The 25,697-nt window shown below is 34.4% G+C and overlaps 1 protein-coding gene across 1 annotated transcript in view; it reads right to left on the reverse strand.

Annotated features, from left to right (window-relative positions):
• Nucleotides 1-25,697, reverse strand: part of Fsip1 (fibrous sheath interacting protein 1) — a 188,277-nt gene that overhangs the window by 102,606 nt on the left and 59,974 nt on the right. The window contains exon 10 of the mRNA XM_076848480.2: nucleotides 19,071-19,208. Within this exon, the coding sequence (XP_076704595.1) occupies nucleotides 19,071-19,208 (138 nt within the window). The remainder of the gene's footprint in view (nucleotides 1-19,070; nucleotides 19,209-25,697) is intronic.

Here is a 25,697-nt window from a genome sequence, read left to right on the forward strand (position 1 = left end):
TGGGTGAATGTGTTATATCCATACAATGGGATACTTTTCAGTGATAAAAAGACATAAACTATTAATCATGAAAAGATGAGAATGAATCTTAAATTTAAAACATAGCTTTAAATGGCAAAAATTTTTTTGAATAACATTCATTTGCTAAGTGAAAGAAGCTAATCTGAAGATTCTACATACTGTATGATTTCAAATATATGACATTCTAGAGAGGACAAAGAGAGATAATAAGAATCAGTTGCCAAGGGGAACTTTATGGGGAAGGAGAGAATAATAAATAAGTGGAAAACAGGAGATTATTGGGCAGCAAAATTATTATTCTGTATGATACTGTAATGTTATGCACATGTCATTATATACAAGTCAAAACCCAGAGAGTACAACACAGTCTGAACTCTAATGTAAAATATGTTCTTCAATTAATAATAATGTATACTTAGTGATTCACCAATTATAACAAAGTACCACAAGAAACAAGATAATAACAGGGAAAATTGAGAGGTACTGTTAAGAATTCTCTGTTCCCTTTGCTTATTTTTTTCTGTAAGCCTAAAATTGCTTTAAAAATTGTCTAATGATTTTTAAAAAGACTACATACTGTATGATTCCAAGTAAATGACATTCTGGAAAATACAAAATCATAGAGAATTTTAAAAAACAGTTGTTTCCAGAGACCCAGAGGGACAGGGAAAGGAATAAATAATGGGATTTTTAGGACAGTGAAAATTTTCTGTATGATACTGTAATGATAAAAACCTGACATTATGCATTTGTTAAATACACAGAACTCAGGGCAAGTATATAGGAACTCTGTACTTCTTTGCAAAATTTCTCTGTAAAGCAAACACTGCTCTTAAAAATAAAGTCTATTAAATAGTTTTAATGTGTCAGGAAGTACATTTATTTATCAAATCTGTTTGCATTCTAATTTTAAAACTGTTTAATATAAAAAAAGTTCCAGCAATGAGAGTTAACATTTAAGATACAAAGCTAAAATTAAGATAAGTAGTAAGAAATTAAAAAAATCAAATGGGAAAAACTCTACCTTGCTGAGGAAAAAAATAACAGTAATATATTCTTGAATGTAGGCTATGTGTGGTTATTCTCTTTTTCTTTCTTCTGATCTCAGGGTCAGAGACTAATGGGCTGTTATGGAAAAACTTTCTCTGACTGATTTGAAAATATCAATATTGCTCTCACTAAAGAGATGATGCAAAACTTTAGAAACTTATAGAAAAATGAGGGAGCTATAAGTATAAGTGCCAAGATTCTATATAAGGGACCAAGGAAGACACTAAGAATTTTCCATTATATTTTCATTTCTGAGTTCTATTTGATTCCATTTCAAATCATCCTTTGCCATATTCTCAAAAGCTTCTTTTATTTCTTTAAATAGACTTATTTTACATTCTGAAATAGATCATTCCAAATTCTGCAATTTATGTGGAATTCATTCTATTGTATGTTGTTGTTTTTTGTTTTTTTTTTTTTTCTGTTAACTCTTGATCATGATGGCTTATTTCCTCATGTGTTGGCAGGGGGAGGGTAGTACTTTATTGTGAATTCATGGTCCTTAAGTTTTATTTGTGGAAATGAATTCCTTAACGTCTGAATTTAAACTGCATTCTTCTAGAACATTTCCCTTTCCTTCTATCATAAGTCAGAAGTTCTGCCATCCTTAGACCACTTTCAACAAAATATTCAACTTGGGTTTTTCCAGCACTACAAGTAGTGCAAACTAAAACCCAAAATCTACCTTCATGAAGGCTTGTAGTTAAAAATTCTCAAGAGAGACCTTTTTTTGTCTATTCCATCCCCAATCAAAGAAGAGATGGAGATATATATATATATAAATCTCTCTCTAAAGTAGGTTTTCCCTAGTTCTTTTCACTGAGGTTTTAAACATCTAGTATGGTAATTCAATGAAAGTGTTCTGATTTGTCCTCCTACTCTTTCTTGGGCTCCGAGTCCTGAACCCCCTATTAAAACCCACACTTCAGTTCTTCAGAGATCAGCAGAAAATATGGGGACAAATGCTGGTTCCAGTGGTAATTCACCCCTCCTAATTAATGTTGTATTGTCATTTCCATCCTCCAAGGATTTTCCCTTACTTTTCTGCCAGCCCAGCCATGCTTTAAAAACTGTTCTTTCTAGAGGAAGTCCAATTACTCAAGTTTACAGATGGTACAGTTTTACACACAGAAAACAACTAGATCCATCAAAAAACTGTTAGAAATGACAAGTGAATTCAGCAAAGTTGCAGAGTATAGAAATCAATATTTAAAAACAATAGCATTTTTATACATCAATAATGAACTTGCTGAAAAAAGAAGTTAAGAAAGTAATCCTATTCATAACAGCTAAAAAAATAAATAAAATATTTAGGATTAAGTTTAACCAAGAAATTGAAAGATTTCTACAATGAAAATTATAAAACATGGATGAAAGAAATTATAGAGAACACAAAAAATGGAAAGATTTCTCATGTTAATGAATAAGAAGAATTATTATTATTAAAATGTCTATACAACCTAAAGAAAACTATAGATTCAATACAATCCATAACAAAATACCAATGACATTCTTCAGAAGACCAGAAAAAAATCCTAAAGTTCATATGAAAACACAAAAGACCCTGACTGGTCAGTGCAACCTTGAACAAGAACAACATAGCTGAAAATATTAGACTTCAAAACATACTACACAAGGCTATACTAAACAAAACAAAATGTTATTAGCATAAAAACCGACATGTAGATAAATTGAAAAGAGAAGCCAGAAATCAATCAGTATACTTATAGCCAATTTCTTTGTTTTACATCATATTTTTATTGGTGCACTGTAAATATACATAATAGAGGTATTCATGTCATATTTGTACATGCACATAATTTGATCAATCTTATTCCCAGTACCTTTCTCCCTTACCTCCTTCCTCTCCAGATCTGCTTGTTCTCCCTTACCTCCTTCCTCTCCAGATCTGCTTGTTCTATTGTATTGATCTTGCTTATATTATTTTTAAAATTGTTCTTTTAAGTAGTGCGTTATGATTGAATTTATGTATATGTGTGTGTATATACATACACATGCCTGATTCATTGTAGTAAAAATCATGCATGGACAAAGCATAATTTGGTAGATTTCATTCCCAGTCAACTGTTTTGTTGTTGTTGTTTGTTTTGTTTTGTTTTTTACAAAGGTATCAAGAATATACACTGGAGAAAGGATAGTCTTTTCAATAAATGATGCTGGTGAAACTGGATATACATATACAAAAGAATGAAACTAGATCCCTACTCCTTACCATATACGAAAAATCAACTCAAAATGAACCAAAGACCTAAGTATGACCCTAAACTATAAAATTACTAAGAATAAAATAGGAAAAACATTTGTTTTTGTTTTTGGTACTGGAGATTAAATTTAGGGCCATTCAACCACAGAGGCACATCCCCAGGCCTATATGTATTTTATTTAGAGACAGGGTCTCACTGAGTTGCTTAGTGCCTTGCCATTGCTGAGACTGGCTTTGAGCTTTCAATCCTCCTGTCTCAGCCTCCTAAACCGCTGGGATTACAGGCATGTACCACTGCACCTGGCTAGAAAACACATTTTTTAAGACAGTGGTGTAAGCCAAATTTTTTTGGATAGAACCTCCAACTACAGACAACAAAAATAAAAATAGACAAATGGGATTATCAAACTAAGAAGCGTCTGAATAGTAAAGGAAATAATTATCAGAGTTAAGAAACATTCTATAGAATGGAAGAAAATATTTGCAAACTATTCATCCAAACCCTTTTATATCAAGAATTTATAAGGAACTTGAAAAAAGTGAACAACAAAAATCCAATAAAAATGGGCTAAAAATCTGAATAGACATTTCTCAAAAGAAAGCATACAAATGATTGATAGGTACATGAAAAAGTGCTCAATATTATTAATCATCAGGGAAAGACCAATCAAAATCACAGTAAGATATCATCTCACCCCAGTTATAATGGCTATCATCAAAAATAACAAATGCTGGTAAGGATATAGTAAAGGGGAATTCTCATACACTATTGGTGGAAATGAAAATTATTATACCAATTATGGAAAACAGCATGGAGATCCCTTTAAAACTAAGATAGAACCACCACATAATCCAACAATCCCACTGCTGGGTATTATCCAAATGAAATAGAGTCATTATATAAAAGAAACATCTTCATTCCCACCTTTATTGAAGCATTATTCACAACAGCCAAGATTTGCAATTCCTCAAAGTATCCAGCTATGAATAAATGGATATGGAAACTGTAGTATAATACACAATGAAATGCTACTCAGCCATCAAGAACAATGAAATCCTTCATTTGTAGCAACATGGATGAAAATGGAAGTCACTGTATTAAGTGAAATAAGCCAGATATAGAAGAAAAATGTTACATATTCTCACTAATTTGTAGAAACTGAAAAGTCAATCTCATATAATGGAATAGTAGTCACTAGAGACTGGGAAGAGCAGGGTGAGGGGTGGATCCTAGCAATCTCAACATACATTTTTTTCTTATTGAGAACTTTTACCATTTCACCTAAAGAAAGCACTTTACAGCTTCTCTTTGGCATATCCAAATTGCCAGTATCATCATTCTTGCATATTGGGGTAATTATTAAATAAAAGAAGGATTACTTGAACATGAGCACCATGATACTGTGACATAATCTGATAACCAAGACTGCTAGTAAGTGACTAGTGAGTGTTTACATTGTTTATTTGTGGATACTCTAGATAAAAGGATAATTCACATCCCAAGTAAAATGAATCAAGATGGCCCAAGTTTCATCACACTACACAGAATCATGCCTAATTTAAACATATGCATAGTGTATTTCTGGAAATTTCCAGTTAATATTTTTGGACCATGAATGACCAGAGTAACTGAAACTACATAATGTGAAACCAGATGGTGAAACCGATATAGCTCCAGGATCCTTAAAGATGCAAGGAGTTGACTGCAAAAAAAAAGAAAAAGAAAACAATAGCTAAAAAAATAATGCAAGGATTTAAAGCTACATATAAATATTGCTAATATTTCACTTGAGAAAGAATCATTCAAGAATTTAGTATACTAAAAGAATACTAAAAATGGCATTAGGTGTGAGAAAATAAATTAAATAGTATTATTATATCATGTTAATATCCAAATAATAAGCTTTGTTTCAATCTCTAAAATTGTTATAATTTTTAACTATGTATTCCTACATCCTACTTTTACCTCAGTAAATGTTATATTGATTAAATGCATTTTATAATACTCATTTTGTTTTAATAATTATATTATTTGCCTATTTCTTGAAGCATTTTCATGTCTTTATTCCATCCATGTAACCATATCTATGACACAAGGCCTCAACCAATAAGCTTTGAAAACTAATTCAGAAAACAAAAGATGAGCTGTGCTAAAACATAACTAGTCATATTAACTATTTCTAGAGCCTCTGTTCAACAAAAATGTATTTAAGGAAAAACAGATAATATTATCAAACAAAGTTGCCATAATAATAACTTTCATTATTAGATAATATATTATCATTCAGAAATAGCACAATGTCCTTCTATAACAATATCAGTTCTGCATCATTATAACACTTAATCATATTACAAATCATAATCTAGAAGCAAATATCTTTGGTAATTTCCAAAACATATTTATAGTATAGTCAGAATACAAAGGATATTTATAGCCCTTGTTCCAAAATGAATTTGAATCTGAAATGTACTAATATATCTTATAAACAAATTTAAAATAATGAAACTCGAATGAAATTAAGGAAATTTTTCCTTAACATCTTCTTTCCAAAGCATGCTGATTGTGTTTCAATTTATTCTAAATTATATTAAAATATAATATGTATCTAATAACTTTTAAAAGGTTACTAGCTCATGAATTCATTCTGGTGTAATTCATTCTGGTATAATTCATTTTGGTGTACTTTATGCACATCAGCCACCACTTAAACTGTACTACATGCTATTTCTCAACTACTAAATGATAATGTTCAGTTACAAGGAGTTTTGCCAAGATTTTTATATCAAATGATATAGAAAGGAAATTTTATTTTCTAATTATTTGTTTCAAAATATACCCATGGTTATAGGGGGAAATGTATTTATTTAACTGTTGGTAAAAAATCTCCTTCTCAAAATTTCAAAACCAGATATTTTGCAACATTATTGAACATATACCTGCTATCACCAATAGAAGGAAGAATCGAGGTTGCATAAAATATCAACTTTATGTTTAAATGTTATTATTTTAGCCATCTTCCTAAAAACTATCACAAATTAAAGGGGAAAAAAAGATTAAAATCATTTCTACAATTCTAAACAATGACACCAGAGAACACACAACTACTTTTCCAGTTCAGGCCTTCATTAATGTATTAATACCAAAGCACACTAGTTGGTCTTCCTATTTAACCACTAGCAGGTCAGGTTTGTCTGGAGGTATGCTAACTTTTGAAAACAATGTACATCCAGTTGATAATAGCTTAAAGGTTTTAAAATGAAACCTACATTTTTGGTGGCCACAAATCTGAGCTAAAAAATGGCTGATTTACAAAGTTGTGTTTTTAGAGAGGTCAGATTTATTTAAAAGTTCAGGTTAAGGTATCAGAACCAAGGAATGACTCAAGTCTACTGTTAATATTTGTGAGGTTTTTAAAAAAATCATTTAACTATTCAATACCTTTGTTTCTAATTCATAGAACTGGCCCACGTGACCACTAAAGCCCCTTCAGCTCTCACATTCTAAAATTCTGATTCTATAGCATGCTTAACAATGGAAGGTAGACCCTTCATCCAGAAGAAATCCCCTACTAACTGGGGTCCATATACTCTTGTACCAGGTTAAATGACAAGAGCATGTCAAAATAAAGAATAAGAACACAAGAATTTACCATCCTTTGTGAACCACATTCTTATCGTCAATGCTCAGCAACAGAGCTTAGGGTACTAAACATTCTGATGCAATAATAATGCAGTTCACCAAACAAGGCCAAGCTCAGAGGTTTCCAGGAAACCAAAAAGGGAAAGAATGTAGAAAGAAATAGTAGACACTTCAAATTGAAAATAATGAATGAAGTTCAATCTGAGAATAAAAAGGAGACACAATAAAGACCTAACAAGTGTGGTCAATGCATTTAGAATTATTAGAACCATGGAAAGCTTTTCCTTACATTACTAACAAACCATCTTAGAGAACTATTCTCATAAAAGGTTCAATGACATAAAATCAGATTACTGATTCTTCTTTGGAAATGCAAATCTAAAATTAAATCATATTGATTTGTGAAAAGCATAATTACCATATATCTTCATTAAAGGCATTTTTACCTTTCCCTAGAAATTAAAAATGTTCTTTAAAAAAAATCCTTATTATCACAGTGGAACATTCAATACTCCAGGAAAATAAGACAAAACATGAATTATTGTTACTATTTATTTAAATTACTGAAGAAGTTCATCATTACATTAATGAGTTAAAACATCTCTACATAAAACAGTGAAACTATAAAATGTCCTCAATTATGAATCCCCTATTCTTTAGGGAAAAGAAAGGGAAAAATAATTAATCAAGGTAAGTCATTAACATATATTCTATTTCCCTTCAGGTAAATGTGGATGTATGTGTGACAGAGATTACATATTCGTAATTGGTAAACTATAAAAATTTTATTTTTATGTTTTGTAGCATGTTTGTCCAATTAAAAGTACTACATTGACAAAGCTATGTACTTGACATTTTTATCATCCTATCATAGTACTAATTGGGTTAGTATCCTGCAAGTTGATTTGGAATTCCTTCATTTGAGAGCATTTAAGTTGTATCCTATATTGTTTGACTTGGTTTTCCTTGGGTGTTATTTTTTAAAAAATATTTCTGAAAGTAAAATTATATCAGTAAACATATAAATAATATGATAGCCCCATTATAGTTGTTAATTGTTTTTCAAGGGGAAATATAACCTATTTTAAAAGCTACCAATAAAGTTCAAATATTATTGCCCCACATTCACACCATTAGCACCTCACAGAATTACATCACATTGTTGTTTGTGCTGGGCTGACAAGTGTACATAGTGAGTAAAGTTTGTTCAAATATGAATTTAATTGCTAGTAAGGTTGAATAATATTCCTTGTGATAATTCCCTCTGATTTTCTAAATATTTAAAGTCTATTTATTGAGATAATAGTGATATTTTATATTCATTAATATTTACCATATTTATAAACATTAATTTTTTTCTGTCTACAAATGCAATCTATGTATATTTCAGAAAGTCAAGAAATACAGAAAAACACCAGGATAATGTAAAATCACCCATAATCTCAACATATTGTTCCATTTAAATAACGTGTATATAAAAAGTGAATTTCCTTTCTTTACCTCTCCACCCATCCCATTCCCATCATTGTTAGGTAATCATAATTAAGCATTTGGTATCATTGTTCTATGATTTTTCTATGACTTTTGCTTATAAAAATGGAATCACACTAATCATTGTCTTATGCAACTGGCTCTTTCTTTTTAACATACTATCATAGACATCTTTTCAAGACATGTAGACCTAACCTTATTCTTTTGATAGGCTCATGATATTCCATGCTGTGTATATACAAGTTATACAAAGAGGGGCCCTGAACTATATATAATTTATATATATATGGTACGCATGTTACACTCTGTGATGGTTTGGATATAAAGTGTCCTCTACAGGTGAGTATGTTGAAGGCCTGGTCTGAGGGCAGCAAGTTTGAAAGGTAGAGCCTTTTGGAAGTGATTGGATCAAGAGGACTCATCTCCTTATCAGTGGCTTAATCCACTAATAGCGGAAATGGACTACTGTGAGGCAATGGAAACTACAGGTGGGAACTGGTTGAAGCAGGTGGGTCACTGTGTGTGTGAGCTGAAAGGGTATCTCTTGTCCCCCAGATCCTTCTCTCTCTGCTTCCTGACTGCCATAAGCTAAGCAGTTTTCCTCCATCAGGGCCATCCTCCACAACATGCTGCCTCAGGCCCAAAGCAATGGAAAGAGCCAAAAATGAACTGAAACCTGTGAAGCCAGGAACAAAAATCTTTCCTCCTCTAGGCTGTTTTTGTTGGTTATTTGTCACAGTGACAAAAATTAACACATTTGTTTCAGTTATGAACTCATAAGTAGCACCAATTTCCCTTATTTTCTCTCTCTCTTTTCTAAAAATAGTTTTTAGGTTGTAGATGAACACAATACCTTTACTTTGTTTATTTTTTTTTAATGTGGTGCCAGATCGAACCCAGTGCCTCATGCATGCTTGGCAAGTGCTCTACCACTAAGCCACAACCCGGCCCTCCCTTGCTCTCTTGATCTTCCATTGCAATGCCAAATCTCTCCTAATCCCTGCCTCAACTCATCACCCATTATCTCCATTTTGGAGGACTACGAAGGGCTGTCAAAAAGAATCTTTCAAATATGGCTAAGTAGCTCCAGCCTCACCTGGGTTATTTTAATTTTTTATCATTGTATTGTTCTCATCATCGAAAGGTCTACTGAAATCCTTTCCTACTCTATACTACCCTCTCACCCTGATCAAATAACTTGCTCTGTAATTTACAGAGTAACTTTCCACTTCCTCTTCATCTCTCAATTGCCTTTCTTGACCTATCCTTCCTTTCTTACATCCTGAGTTAGAAAAAGGACATTTTTGGTCTTGTCTAGGGATTATCCTACCATCTTCAATTTCACCCTCTGTACCATTTTCTCTTCCTTCTTATCCTAGAAACAAGTTTATGTATTCTTTTGATAGGCTCATGATATTCCATGAGCCTATCAAATATTAATAATATTATTAATAATTAATATTATGTTATAATTAATATTAATAATTGATATTATTAATATCAATATTATTAATATTTGATGGACTCATATTAATAATGCTAATAATAACAAAAATAATATGTAAATAGCACTTAAAATGTTCTAGGAGGCCTATTCTAAGTACTGTGTATGTGTATAAATTGAATTTTTATAAAAGCCTTAAGATATAAGTATTAATTATAATTATCCTCATTTCATAGATGAGGAAACTGAAGCATAGAGAAATCAGGTGATCTGACTAAGTTTGAAAGCTATTAAATGCAGAGTTGAGATTAAAACCCAAACAGTTTGGGTCCACTATGCCCCATGTGTATAGAAGCTTATATAAAAGGACTATAACTCAGGGGAGTAATGTAAAGCAGAGTGGGTTTAGAAAACTGGATGGGTAGAGAAGTCTATAGAATACCCAAAACAATGGAAAGTAATTCTTTGAGCTGAATAGAAAAATCAGGATTTATAGATACCTGAGATCATTTGATATTTGTGTGATAAATAATTGAGAGTTTATAAAGGCTTGTCTTACACAGCCACTTTGCAGAGCACCCGTATCCCTACGCAATTTCATATAAAGTTTGGAAGCTTCAACTTCAATTCATTGTGTCTACTTTCCTTAGCTTCTAATAGCTAAATCTATTGATATTAACAATATTACCACCACTTACAGAATAAATTGGATCCTATTTCCTCAACAAATCTTGACCAAGACAAATGAGCATCACCAGCCACAGCCTACTATCTGAAACAGAATTAAGACATTTTTTCCATCCTTTACTGACAAATCAACCATGGGATCAGGCGTTCAGGGCTCCTATATTACCCTTAGTTCATTCTTTTCCATACCTAACACTGAATATGAATTTGATCCTTGAGTCATCAATTCAGCAGCCACACATCACCTTTTTTCTCCAAAACCTATGATCCTGAAAGGATGTTCCATGCAGGAGTGAGAATAAGATAAAACTGCATAATTAGCCATTTTTAGAAGTTGGCATTCAAAAACCATATTCTCTGGTTGGTAAGCAGTAGACTAATTTTTATATGTAAAAGACAATCTCACATTTTCCTAAAAAGTGTTACTATACTTCCAAAAGTAACTTTTAATGGAAGACTAATTAATACCAAACATTTAAGAAGCATACAAACTGAGCCTTAGGTACTATACTATAATATCACTTCTCAAAAGCAAGAATCACAGGTAAAACAACAGAGGTCATCTAGCTCAACTCTCTTTATTTGAAAGTATAAAAACCAAGTCTCTAAGAGACAAAATTATTTATTCAAGGTCACAGAGATTTAAACGACGACTCAGGTCTCTAGTTTCCCAATCTAAAAAGTACCAGATGTCTATGAGGTATATTGAGTTTTAAAGAATTTGAAAAAGATCATGTAGTACACAATATGAATCCATAGACTATTATGAAATACTAAGCAATTAAAACATAAAAACACAGAAAACAGCCTCTGACAGTGTTTACTATAAAACACAAAATTATGAAATTAAAATTTATATAGGAGAGCCAAACATTTGCTCATGAATATCATTGGTCACAATAAATCTACCACCTTTTAATCTCATATATATATTCAATAATTGTTCTTCTCTACTTATATATCATTCTTTTCCACTTAGATAACCACTAACTCTTTTCTTTCCATGTAAAAAATAATCTAATGTGTTCACTGAAGAAGAAAAAAGCGAGGGACCCAACATGGCTGCCGGCAAGGAGGCAGCACTTTCAATGCCTCCGCAGTAACGGGAGCAGAGAGGCCCATTAATTCACCTGCATGCGGCCTGCTGAGGGACTTCTAGCAAAATTCCGCTGAAAGGAGACCTGCCGGGAATTAGTAAGTCTATTAGAGGGGTCACTTTGTCCCAGACGAGTGAATCTCAGCGAGTGAATCTCAGCAGCGAGGATCCCGCCAGGCAAAGCCGAACTCACGGCCAACGCCGAACTCCCGCTGCCCACACTTTGCAGCGTACTTACAAACGGCCACAGCCTGCTTGGGGCCCAGCCGGCTTAGCGCAGAGGCGGTTCGGCGCTGCAAACGACCACCCCCCCCCCAACGGCTCAGCGCTGTGAACGACGACCCCCACCCCCCACCCCCCGTGCTCGTGTGAACAGCACCCGCGGGGGCGCAGTCCCGCCGGCCCAGCCGAAAAACCGCTGCTCACACATTGCAGCGAGCATACGGAAGGCTGGGCCCTGCCTTCCCAGCTCTGTGAGCCACCTTTGGCGGTTTGGCACTGCAAACAACCACCCCAACCCCCAACCCCGCGCTCGTGTGGACAGCCCCGCCCGCCCGGCTCTTGCACGGGGGAATCAGGAGTGGCGCGGGACCCGCGGCGCGGAATTCCCGGCTACCGCTATCACCAGTGCTGACAACTGAGGTCTCTTGCACCAGCTTCCAAGGGCGTGGCTACCAGAGGGCAAGCAAATTCGCTGGGGGTTCTCAGCCCCAAGCTCTACAAACTTAGGGTCCAAGGGAATGGCAAACAGGGAGAATGTGCCCAGGCGTTCTTGAAAACAGGGCTCACAGGAGCAGCAGACTTGGCGTGTAGCCAATATTGTGGTGAGCATCACCGGTGCACTCAGGATTAGAGACCCGCCCAGTCCAGGAGGAAGAGCTGCTGCACAGTGACTGGCTCCCGCCTACTGAGAGGAGAAGCATGGCCCGGTGGGCACAGCTCCACCTACTGGAAGAATAGTGAATCGAACTCTAAGACTGCATGTATTAAAATTTTTTGGGGGGGGGTTTTGTTTTGTTTTTGTTGTTGTTGTTTTCCCCCAATTTTTTTTAATTCATTTTATTTTTTAATACTAATTTTCATTTTTATTATTGCAATTATGATTTCTTTTTAATACTTTTTAATTTTCTGTTTCCTTTCTCTCTCTCCTCTTTTCTTCTGTCTTTGCATTTCTTTTCAATTCTCATATTCCCCCTTCCTTGAATTCTGCCTGCTTACTCTCATTCTCTTTGGTGACTTATTCCCTCCCCCTATAATACCTTTCCTCCCAAGCAGCAAATAAATTTATAGGAGTAAACAGCAACTCAGTAGTCAAACAGAACAAGAAGCAATATGAAAAAGCAAGGAAGGAAAGGAGTACAAACAATGCAGGAAGGCCTAAATATCCAGGAGGATATAGATTCATCAGAAAAATGGTCATATAAAGAACTCAAGGAATACCTTAGACAGAGGGAATGGAACCTTAAAGAGGATACGAGACAGCAAATTCAAGCAGCGAAAGAACACATTGAGAACGAATTACAAAAACAGATAAAAGAAGAAGTTAAGCATCTTTATCAGGAGATAGAGATTATAAAAAAGAATCAGACAATAATCTTAGAAATGAAGGAACTTATAAGCCAAATTAGAAACTCAAATGAGAGCATCACTAATAGAGTGGAGCAAGTAGAAGCCAGAACGTCAGATAATGAAGACAAAATATATCATCTTGAAAAGAGTCTAGCCAACTCTGATAGGCTGGTTAAAAATCACGAGAGAAGCATCCAAGAGATATGTGATAACATTAAAAAACCAAATTTAAGACTCATTGGGATAGAGGAAGGCACAGAGATTCAAACCAAGGAAATGTGTAATCTACTACATGAAATAATTACAGAAAACTTTCCAGAAATAAAAAAGGAAACAGATATACAAATTGTAGATGCATACAAAACACCGAGCATACAAAATCAAAGTAGACCAACGCCAAGACACATTGTTATGAAGATATCCAATATACAGAACAAAGAAAAAATATTAAAAGCTACAAGAGAAAAGAGGCAGACTACATTCAGGGGTAAACCCATAAAGTTAACAACGGATTTTTCATCACAGACGCTGAAAGCGAGAAGATCCTGGAACAACGTATTTCAAACACTGAAAGACAATGGATGCCAACCAAGAATTCTGTATCCAGCAAAATTAAGCTTCAGGTATGACAACGAAATAAAAATCTTTCAGGATAAACAAAAGCTAAAAGAATTTGCAGCCAGAAAACCAGCATTGCAAAGCATCTTGAGCAAAACACTACACGAGGAAGAAATGAGAAACAATAACCAAAGCCAACAGTGGGAAGTGCCTCAGTAAAGACTGACGGAGGGGGGAAAGCTAATCATGGAGAAACAAACTAAATTTAAAAAAAAAAAAAGAAAGAGACAAATAATCAAACATGGATGGAAGTACAAACCATATAGCAATAGTAACTCTAAACATTAATGGTTTAAACTCTCCAATAAAGCGACATAGACTGGTAACATGGATTAAAAAAACAAATCCAACAATATGCTGCCTCCAGGAGACACATCTGATTGGAAAAGACATACACAGGCTGAAGGTGAAAGGTTGGGAAAAAATATACCACGCACACGGTCCTCGCAAACAAGCAGGGGTGGCCATCCTCATATCGAACAAAATCGACTTCAAGACTAAGTTAATCCAAAGGGATAAGGAAGGGCATTATATACTGTTAAAAGTAACCATTCACCAACAACACATAACAATTATCAATATTTATGCACCAAATAATGGTGCTGCGACGTTCATAAAACAAATTCTCCTCAAGTTCAAGAATCAAATAGATCACAACACAATAATTATGGGTGACTTCAACACACCTCTCTCACCATTGGACAGATCCTCCAAACAAAAGTTGAATAAAAAAAACTATAGATCTAAATAACACAATCAATAACCTAGACTTAACTGACATATATAGAATATATCAACCATCATCAAGTGGATATACTTTTTTCTCAGCAGCACATGGATCCTTCTCAAAAATAGACCATATATTATGCCATAGAGCAACCCTCAGTAAATATAAAGGGGTGGAGATAATACCATGCATTTTATCTGATCATAATGGAATGAAACTGGAAATCAATGATAAAAGAAGGATGGGAAAATCCTATATCACATGGAAAATGAACAATATGTTACTGAATGATCAAGGGGTCACAGAAGACATAAAGGAGGAAATCAAAAAATTCTTAGAGATAAATGAAAATACAGACACAACTTATTGGAATCTATGGGACACAATGAAAGCAGTTTTAAGAGGAAAATTCATCGCCTGGAGGTCATTCCTCAAAAAAAAGAAAAACCAACAAATAAATGAGCTCACACTTCATCTCAAAGCCCTAGAAAAGGAAGAACAAAACAACAGCAAATGCAGCAGAAGGCAAGAAATAATTAAAATCAGAGCGGAAATCAACGAAATTGAAACAAAAGAAACTATTGAAAAAAATCAACAAAACTAAAAGTTGGTTCTTCGAAAAAATAAACAAGATTGACAGACCCTTAGCCATGCTAACGAAGAGAAGAAGAGAGAGAACTCAAATTACTAACATACGGGATGAAAAAGGCAATATCACAACAGATGCTACAGAAATACAGAAGACAATTAGAAATTATTTTGAAAACCTATATTCCAATAAAATAGAAGATAGTGAAGACATCGATAAATTTCTTAAGACATATGATTTGCCCAGACTGAGTCAGGAGGATACACACAATTTGAACAGACCAAAATCAATGGATGAAATTGAAGAAGCAATCAAGAGACTACCCACCAAGAAAGGCCCGGGACCAGATGGGTATACAGCGGAGTTTTACAAAACTTTTAAAGAAGAATTAATACCAATACTTTTCAAGTTATTTCAGGAAATAGAAAAAGAGGGAGCTCTTCCAAATTCATTCTATGAGGCCAACATCACGTTGATTCCAAAACCAGACAAAGACACCTCAAAGAAAGAAAACTACAGACCAATATCCCTGATGAACCTAGATGCAAAAATCCTCAATAAAATTCTGGCGAATCGGATACAAAGGCACATCAAAAAAATTGTGCACCATGATCAAGTAGGATTCATCCCTGGGATGCAAGGATGGTTCAATATACGGAAATCAATAAATGTTATTCACCACATCAATAGACTTAAAGATAAGAACCATATGATCATCTCGATAGACGCAGAAAAAGCATTCGACAAAGTACAGCATCCCTTTATGTTCAAAACATTAGAAAAACTAGGGATAACAGGAAATTACCTTGACATTGTAAAAGCTATCTATGCTAAGCCTCAGGCTAGCATCATTCTGAATGGAGAAAAATTGAAGGCATTCCCTCTAAAATCTGGAACAAGACAGGGATGCCCTCTATCACCACTTCTATTCAATATAGTTCTCGAAACACTGGCCAGAGCAATTAGACAGACGAAAGAAATTAAAGGCATAAAAATTGGAAAAGAAGAACTTAAATTATCACTATTTGCGAATGACATGATTTTATACCTAGAAGACCCAAAAGGGTCTACAAAAAAACTACTAGAACTAATAAATGAATTCAGCAAAGTAGCAGGATATAAAATCAACACGCATAAATCAAAGGCATTCCTGTATATCAGCAACAAAACTTCTGAAATGGAAATGAGGAAAACCACTCCGTTCACAATATCCTCAAAAAAAATAAAATACTTGGGAATCAACCTAACAAAAGAGGTGAAAGATTTATACAATGAAAACTACAGAACCCTAAAGAGAGAAGTAGAAGAAGATCTTAGAAGATGGAAAAATATACCCTGTTCATGGATAGGCAGAACTAACATCATCAAAATGGCGATATTACCAAAAGTTCTATATAGGTTTAATGCAATGCCAATCAAAATCCCAAAGGCACTGCTTGTAGAAATAGACAAAGCAATCATGAAATTCATATGGAAAAATAAAAGACCCAGAATAGCAAAAGCAATTCTAAGCAGGAAGTGCGAATCAGGCGGTATAGCGATACCGGATTTCAAACTATATTACAGAGCAATAGTAACAAAGACAGCATGGTACTGGTACCAAAACAGGCGGGTGGACCAATGGTACAGAATAGAGGACACAGAGACCAATCCACAAAGTAACAACTATCTTATATTTGATAAAGGGGCTAAAAACATGCAATGGAGGAAGGATAGCATCTTCAACAAATGGTGTTGGGAAAACTGGAAATCCATATGCAACAAAATGAAACTGAACCCCCTCCTCTCACCATGCACAAAAGTTAACTCAAAATGGATCAAAGACCTTGATATCAAATCAGAGACTCTGCGTCTGATAGAAGAAAAAGTTGGCTACGATCTACATATAGTGGGGTCGGGCTCCAAATTCCTTAATAGGACACCCATAGCACAAGAGTTAATATCAAGAATCAACAAATGGAACTTACTTAAACTAAAAAGTTTTTTCACAGCAAGAGAAACAATAAGAGAAGTAAATAGGGAGCCTACATCATGGGAACAAATATTTACTCCTCACATGTCAGATAGAGCCCTAATATCCAGAATATACAAAGAACTCAAAAAATTAGACAATAAGATAACAAATAACCCAATCAACAAATGGGCCAAGGACCTGAACAGAAACTTCTCAGAGGAGGACATACAATCAATCAACAAGTACATGAAAAAATGCTCATCACCTCTAGCAGTCAGAGAAATGCAAATCAAAACCACCCTAAGATACCATCTCACTCCAGTAAGATTGGCAGCCATTATGAAATCAAACAACAAGTGCTGGCGAGGATGTGGGGAAAAGGGTTCTCTTGTACATTGCTGGTGGGGCTGCAAATTGGTGCGGCCAATTTGGAAAGCAGTATGGAGATTCCTGGGAAAGCTGGGAATGGAACCACCATTTGACCCAGCTATTGCCCTTCTCGGACTATTCCCTGAAGACCTTAAAAGAGCGTATTACAGGGATACTGCCACATCGATGTTCATAGCAGCACAATTTACAATAGCTAGATTGTGGAACCAACCCAGATGCCCTTCAATGGATGAATGGATTAAAAAAAATGTGGCATCTATACACCATGGAGTATTACAGCAGCACTAAAAAATGACAAAATCTTGGAATTTGCAGGCAAATGGATGGCACTAGAGCAGATTATGCTTAGTGAAGCTAGCCAATCCCTAAAAAACAAATACCAAATGTCTTCTTTGATATAATGAGAGCAACTACGAATAAAGCAGGGAGGAAGAGCAGGAAGAAAAGATTAACATTAAACAGAGACATGAGGTGGGAGGGAAAGGGAGAGAAAAGGGGAATTGCATGGAAACGCAGGGAGACCCTCATTGTTATACTAAATTACATATAAGAGGTTATAAGTGGAATGGGAAAATAAACAAGGTTAAAAAAAAAAAAAGAAAAACCTTCACATAACAAAAAAAAAAAAGAAAGAAAAAAGCATTATATGAAGGTACAAAGTATAAAAATCACTCAAAAGTCCAGCAACCAGCTGGGCATAATGACACACACCCATAATCCCAGCAACTCAGGAGGCTGAAGCAGGAGGATCATGAGTTCAAGGCCAGGCTCAACATAGTAAATAAAAATAAAAAGGCCTGGAGATGTAGCTCAGTGGTAAAGCATTCCTGTGTTCAATCTTTAATACAAAAAAAAAAAAAATCCAGCTACCAGAAATAACTAATATTAGTATCTGGTAAACTTAATTCATCCCATCCATCTCTCTTAAGCATATAAATATTAATACACAAATGGTTTTACAAAAGTGTGCTCATATACTATATTTAACAAATATAAAAATTAATTTCACCTGAATTTTACAGAATTAAAACAAATATAAAATTAAAGAAATTCTCAACTTAAATTTCCCCCCATAAGAGTTTAGTTCTAAAAAAATCCTCCTAAAATTAAAGATAATTATGGAAAACATTGAAGAAGCTGGTGTAATTTTTTTCTAGCTTCATGTTTTAATTAGAGACTATATGGGAGTTCAGTATAAAAGATGAAACTAGAAAACTTGAGTTCCTTTACTTCTATTTATATTATTTCTACATAATAGACAATGAACAACCAACTGCGGAATTGGACCATTATTATGGAAGTATTTGACAGTTTTATAATGTTATATAAACTGCTTAAGTATAATACCATTTTAAGTCCTACAAATCATATATTTACCTTTTACTTAAATTCTTAATGACAAATTAACGTCTGATTTAACACAAAAGAATGGTCATAAAACAGTCAAAGGACACCAATTTAAAAAGAAAAAACACAAAACAAAAATAGAAAAAATACAGTTCTAAGGAAACTGAAACACTTTTTAGTACAAACACTGGTTACAATTAAACTTTAAATAAAAAAGACTTACCACATTTTCCTTGATCTTTCTCAGCTTTTCATCTATCTCTCTCAGTCGATTTTGCTGATCCCGTTCCTCTTTGTTTTTCTGCAGGACTGTTTCTCCTGGAGTTATTTCTGTATTTTTTTCATGATGAAGGTCATGTTCCTATTTTAAAAAATATAAAATAATTCACAGGCTGGTAATGCACAGTGGTCACAGACCCCTCCTAAGCAACTGAGCCTTAAGGGTCAGTTGTGCTTTTTATTTGTACAAGGGGTTGAACCCAGAGGTGCTTAACCATTGAACTAGATCCCTGGCCCTTTTTATATTTTATTTAGAAACAAGGTCTTACTAAGTTGCTTAGGGCCTCACTAAGTTGATGAGGCTGGCTTTGAACTCTAGATCCTCCTGTTTCATCCTCCCCAGCTACTGTGATTTCAGGTGTCTGCCCCTGTATCCAGCCAGTTGTGCTTTTTTACAAAATTCCTTCCCTTCAAAACCACACCTATAATTCTTTAAAATATTCCTATTTGAAAGAGTAACAGTCCAACCACACATAAAACAAGTAGGAAAATAAACTCAACTTCTGCAATTACCTGAAAAGCAGAAAGATACAATGCAAAGAGCCATGGCCAGGTTGGGACCTGGATTCTGGTGCCTTCTCTGATGATTATCAGTTTGAGATCTTGGACAAACTTCAAATTCATCGTAAGTAAATAATAAATTTTAAAACCTGGCCATCTGTATTATTACAGCCAGGTATATAGTAAATGGAAGAAAACAGGGCTTGGTAACTTCAGAAGTTTGAATCTTGACTATTTTGTTCCTGATCTCACAGAAATAAATTAACTTTTCTAAACCTCAGTTTCATCAACTTAAATTACAATAATAATGAGATCTAGCCTAAAATTCATCACATAATAGACATGAAACAAATTTAAGTGTGATAAATGTGAGCTATGTCCTTTGAAAAGAATAAGCATTATATAATGAAAGTACTTTACTGATACCAGTAAATATTGATATTGACAGAATCACATTTGCTGAAAGTTGATGCTTTTTCTAAGTGACAAAAATGGGTATTGGGGGCAGTAAGTTGATCCTACATCTAAAACTAAATTTCCTCTCATCTCTCCCATAGAACTTCTATTCTGTGTTGCCACAAAGAAAATTAGTATGAATGACAGTTTTGAAGTTACTCAAGCCAGAATCCTACTGCTCCCTCATTCCTTACACACAGTTGGTCATCAAGAATGCTCACTATTCTAATTTCTAGCATCTCTATAACAAAGGCACTTCATTTTTTTTTCTCACTGCCTTAGCTCAGACTTCATCATTCATTGGTAATTTTCAAACTCTAGCACGCTTCAAAATCATCCGCAGAGCCTTGAAAATGTGCAAAGGCCCAGCCACCATGCAAGAGATTCTGATTCAAAAGGTAAAAGTGAAGTACTGGTGACCTAAAGTACAACTACTTAAAATTTGAGAATCAATGACTTAACGTGACTGCTTGAGCCTCTTAACTGGTCTCTGTGTTACCAGTTGCCCCATTTACTTCATCCTTTGCAGAAAAGCCATGGCACAAGGCATAAAGTGTTCAAAGTCTGGGCCCTGCCTATAAGATTCTTCAGTTTTAGCTCCCACTGCTTGGATCTCAGACTCAAAATTCCAGGCATATTCACTACTTGTAGTTCTCTGCCACTCCATGCCTCCATCTTCCAACTCCTTGTGGAGACTCCTACCTATTTTGAGCCTAGCTCCAGAATATTTACACTATAAAGTATTACCTGGCATATCCAGGTAGGACAAATTATTCTCTTAGACATGCCCCATGTTCCTTTATTGCACATACCATATTGTCATTGCCTAGACAGTGACATGACTGACCCTACTCTTCAGGTACTCATTGAGGTACTCTGTACCTCAATACAAACATTCTGAAGCTATGTAAGTTCTTGCCAATAAAGTGTAATTTTGTTCTCAGAACATTGATCACAACTAATATTTGATTATGAATGTCAATGAAATTCAACTGAATAAAATTCTAATGAGCAAACTATTAAAATAATATACCGATTTTAAGAATTACATTTTGTTTCAGGTCTCACTTCTGAGCTCTAAATCTGTACAAGCATCCAGAGACTGAATTATTATCAAGAATATTTTGGAGAAAAGATAGCCTTTTTAACAAATGGTGCTGGGAAAACTGGAAATCTATATGTACCCCTATCTCTTACCCTGCACAACAGTCAACTCAAAGTAGATCATACCTAGGAATTAGACTAAAAACTTTGCAATTGCTAGGGAAAAAAAAATGTAGGCTCAACACTCCAATCTGCCAGCCCAAGAAACAACTTCCTTAATAAGATTCCTAAAGCACAAGAAATAAAACCAAAAATCAATAAGAGGGATGGCATTAAATTAAAAGGCTTCTGCACAGCAAAGGAGAGGATTAAGTTGTAATATCTGAAGAAAATCATGTAATGAAAGCAGATGCCAAGAGGAAGCAAGAAAATGTAGTCACGGATGCTGAGAAATGATTTTATGGAGAATTCAGCAAAAGCTCTCCCTGATAAGCACAGAATATCTAAAGGAGTCAGAAGAAGAGAATTATCCCTGAGGAAAATTGATATTTGTTTACTTGACTAATTGATTGCCAAAAGATTCTGAGTTCATCCTTAGAAAAATATCCGTGGTGTTGACTGAGCCAACAGGGGTCTTTGAAGTTAAATAAACTCATTTTCAAAAGTCAAATACAGAGGAAATTACTCATAGCTTCCTAAGTTATCTGATATGCAAATAAAGCATATATTAAGGATCACAAACCTGCCTGGATAAAGCCAGCCTGTTCTGCATTTTCAGACTCGCAGCATTCTGCCATCTCCTCTGATCTGATGGGTCATTTGCCTGGCCATAGCAAAGTAGGGAGGAAGTCTTTCAAGAAGATTGTTTTTATCATTTTGGGAAATAGTTATAAAGTTAAAGACACCTTGACTGCATCAAAGTCTTAACAAAAAAAAAATGTAAACTTCAAAAAAAATCTGTAAAATATAGGTGCAAGAGCCATTCCAAGATTTAATTGAGAATGTATGACAGGTTGGCAACAAAGACCTCTAAAGTAACTTCCTGTTCATTCCTCAATTCAAGACTCATACTCCTGGGGCATGCTTCTGTATGCATGGGAGAATGAGCTTGGTCAATAAGAGTTCTGTACTTGTGACCAGCACATTGAAAAATTCCTATATTCCTGTTCTTAATCACTGTATTAAATAAACATGCAGTTAAATGGACTCTGTGGCCATTAATGGAACTGTGCAAATCCTTGGAGTCAGCAAAACATCGTTTTTCGGGATTACATGTCAAACACTGTCTATATTTACTTAATTTGAGCTAATGTTGAGACAGGAAGAGAACAAAAAAAGTTAATTGTTGCTTCCAACAATAGCACCTTGGCAAGAAAAGAGATAAATACAACTCCAATTTTCTTCAATCAAATGTGTATTAACTTCTTGTTGGTCTCACCAAATTGTGTAAAATGGTATTAGTATACTAAGAACAAGAATATATATCAAATTAAGGAGAACCTTTATATTCAATTATATTCATTGGTTTAAGAAATTCCTTTTATCAATGAGACCCATTTCTGAAGACTCTCCTCCAACTAGGGGAAAAAAAAAACTAACCATGAGCTGGAATCCTAGATTTAATAAGACTGATTATCTAAGAGATGAATAAATTACACTTCTTGACAAGAGCCAAATGGAATAGAATTTATTATTGAATCCAGTTGCTAAAGATTTAAGAAACTGAATGCTTACATAACTCCTGTATCTTAGATTTTTCTGGAGAAAGGTAAAATCTAATATATCTACAAATAATAAAAACTAAATCATGAACATCACTCAAGTCTATTGTGGGATTTACAAGACATAGAAAGAACTGATTTGTTGGAGAGTTAAGAAATGGATACAGAAAGGTATGCACAGTTAACCACAGATCTTAAGGAAAAAATGCTTCAATTAGTTCTCTTTTGCTAAGATGAAATAAAAATAAAAAGCAGATGTAAAAACTACAACCACATGATATTATTAGCATTACAGCAATAACAGTAATATACCATTCTTTCCTTTGAATGTGGTCATGTGTTTTATTTTCAACAAAGGAAATAAGATATGTAACAGCCAAATGCAGCTTTTAAAATACTGCCATAAAAGTTAAGGACCAGGCAGGACCATCTATATGAAAACATCATAATAAGAAAGTTCATAAGGAAAAGGAGACTTTTTTTTAAGGTTCAAGTATCTATTTTCTTTTTTTTTATTGATTGTTCAAAACATTACAGAGCTCATGATATATCATCTTTCATACATTTGACTCAATTGGGTTATGAACTCCCATTTTTACCCCAAATACATATTGCAGAATCACATCGGTTACACACTCACATTTTTACATAATGGCATATTAGTGACTGTTGTATTCTGCTACCATTCCTATCCCCTACTATCCCCCCTCCCCTTCCCTCCCCTCCCATCTTCCCTCTCTACCTCCTCTGCTGTTGTTCAATTCTCTCCCTTTTTTCCCTCCCCCTTACCCCTCACAACCTCTTATAATTTTGTGTAACATTGAAGGTCTCCTACCATATGAAAAGGAGACTTTTTATCTGCTTCTTTCGCAATAACCAACACTTCCTTAATCTCTGAGACATATTTCTAGAGTCCCTCAAGTTATTCTGACTTAGCTATGTTCATATCTTAGGTTTCATGTCCACCAATTTATCAACACATAGTTACCACAGACAGAAAGTCTGTGAGTTTCAACTTGTTATGTAAACTGTTTTCTTGACAACCCAGTATCAAATGATGAATACTGCTGCAAAGTAAAGAATCTGAGGCGGTGCAATAGCACATGCCTATAATCCCACAGACTTGGGAGGCTGAGGCAAGAGGATCACAAATTAGAGGTCAGCCTCAGTAACTTAGTGAGACCCTGTCTCAAAATAAAAACAAAAAGAGCTGGTGATATATCTCAATGGTAGAGGGCCAGTAATCAGAGAAAAAAAAAAAAGTAGAGAATCTGTGCCCCATAGAAAGCCATAGTTCCTGCTCAATTGAATCTAGTACAGTAGTTGCTAACTAAGGATTCACATCTAATGTTGCTATATTTTCTTCTTTTTCAAGAGAAACTAGAAATTTAGATTTTTATGTAAATTTGCCTAATTTTTAAATGTAGACTAAAAATGTTTGTGAACACTTTGTGGATTTTAGCCTCCTATGGGCCACTAATCTTCATCCTCTTAGTGTATGAAGGCAATCTTCTGTGTCTCTGACGTCTTCTCCCTCCTGCTCTAGGTCCTCTTCCTAGCCCAGTCCCCCTCTTACAAAAACAGACTTTCTTGATATTCATTATGGATGTTCTCACTCCTCTGAACCACCAAACCACTTTACTTGCAATCTTCTACACCACTTACCTACATTGTCTTATACTACAGTATCCTATGTGTATTTAATATCTCCCACAAGGAAACAAGTTCTTTAAGTTACTTATTATAACAATATTAATTTAATCGATTGAATTCTGTCTCAAATATTGTGCTATTTTATATATATGCATATATAAATTACATATATAACACATGTATAATGTATATTAATCCAGTTACTCTTCACAAGAACCCTCTTATCATCATTTTATAAGGTTTAAAGACATTCTAATTAATGCCCAAGTTCACAGAACTACTAAATGGTAGAGTCAAACCTTCAAGTAAGGCTTTTGTACTCCAAAGTACTATATTTTCCTGACTTATGTTTAAGCTCCCTACATTTTCTTGCATTCAACAAGCACTTGATTACTATTTGATGAATTGTTTAAAAACAGAAATCTATATTCCACTTAAAATAAATGCTGAAAGAGCATGAAGAAAAATTAGTGATGAGTAAATGGTTTTCAGAAGGGTTAAAAAATAAAAATGAGGGCTAGAGTGTTTGCTTACCATGTTTGAGGCACTGGGTTTGATTCTCAGCACCATATATAAATAAATAAAGGTCCATCAACAACTAATAAAAAAATTAAAATAAATAAATTAAAACGAGGTGGATATACAGTATGAATATTTGGGTTCCGCAATAAATTGGAGCCCATTCACCAACTAGATAGATACACAGGGCTTATCCAAAGTAGTTTCAGTATATTTATTTCAAAAGCATTCCAACACAAAAATAATATCCATAAGATAATTTCCCTTGTTAGCATTTCTGCCTTAAAAATTCAATGTGCAATTCTGGTTTTAGTTAGAAATGAGAAAATGCCAAGAGGAAATTGAACTAAAGCTCAAAAGATTTTCTTTTTTTCATGCAAGAAGCATCAATTACTACTTTTCAACAACTATGATGTTACATTTCTATTTCTTCATCCAATGGGAATCCCAAAATACAATTTTCTCTTTGTAAATACATGTGGCTTCACATAAAAATACATAATCTCAGTATGTAACAACAAAATCAGTTTACTGATTTTCCCTTTCATTATTTTTTAAATATTTTATCTGAACCATAAATGTGAACTCTGAAAATGTGATGTAGATAATAATGATGGAATCTGACAATATTCATGCTTTATTTAAAGTTCTAATGGCTGAACAAATCTCTAAATCTC

Source organism: Callospermophilus lateralis, chromosome 3 (genome assembly GCF_048772815.1).
Source record: "Callospermophilus lateralis isolate mCalLat2 chromosome 3, mCalLat2.hap1, whole genome shotgun sequence".
NCBI lineage: Eukaryota > Metazoa > Chordata > Mammalia > Rodentia > Sciuridae > Callospermophilus > Callospermophilus lateralis.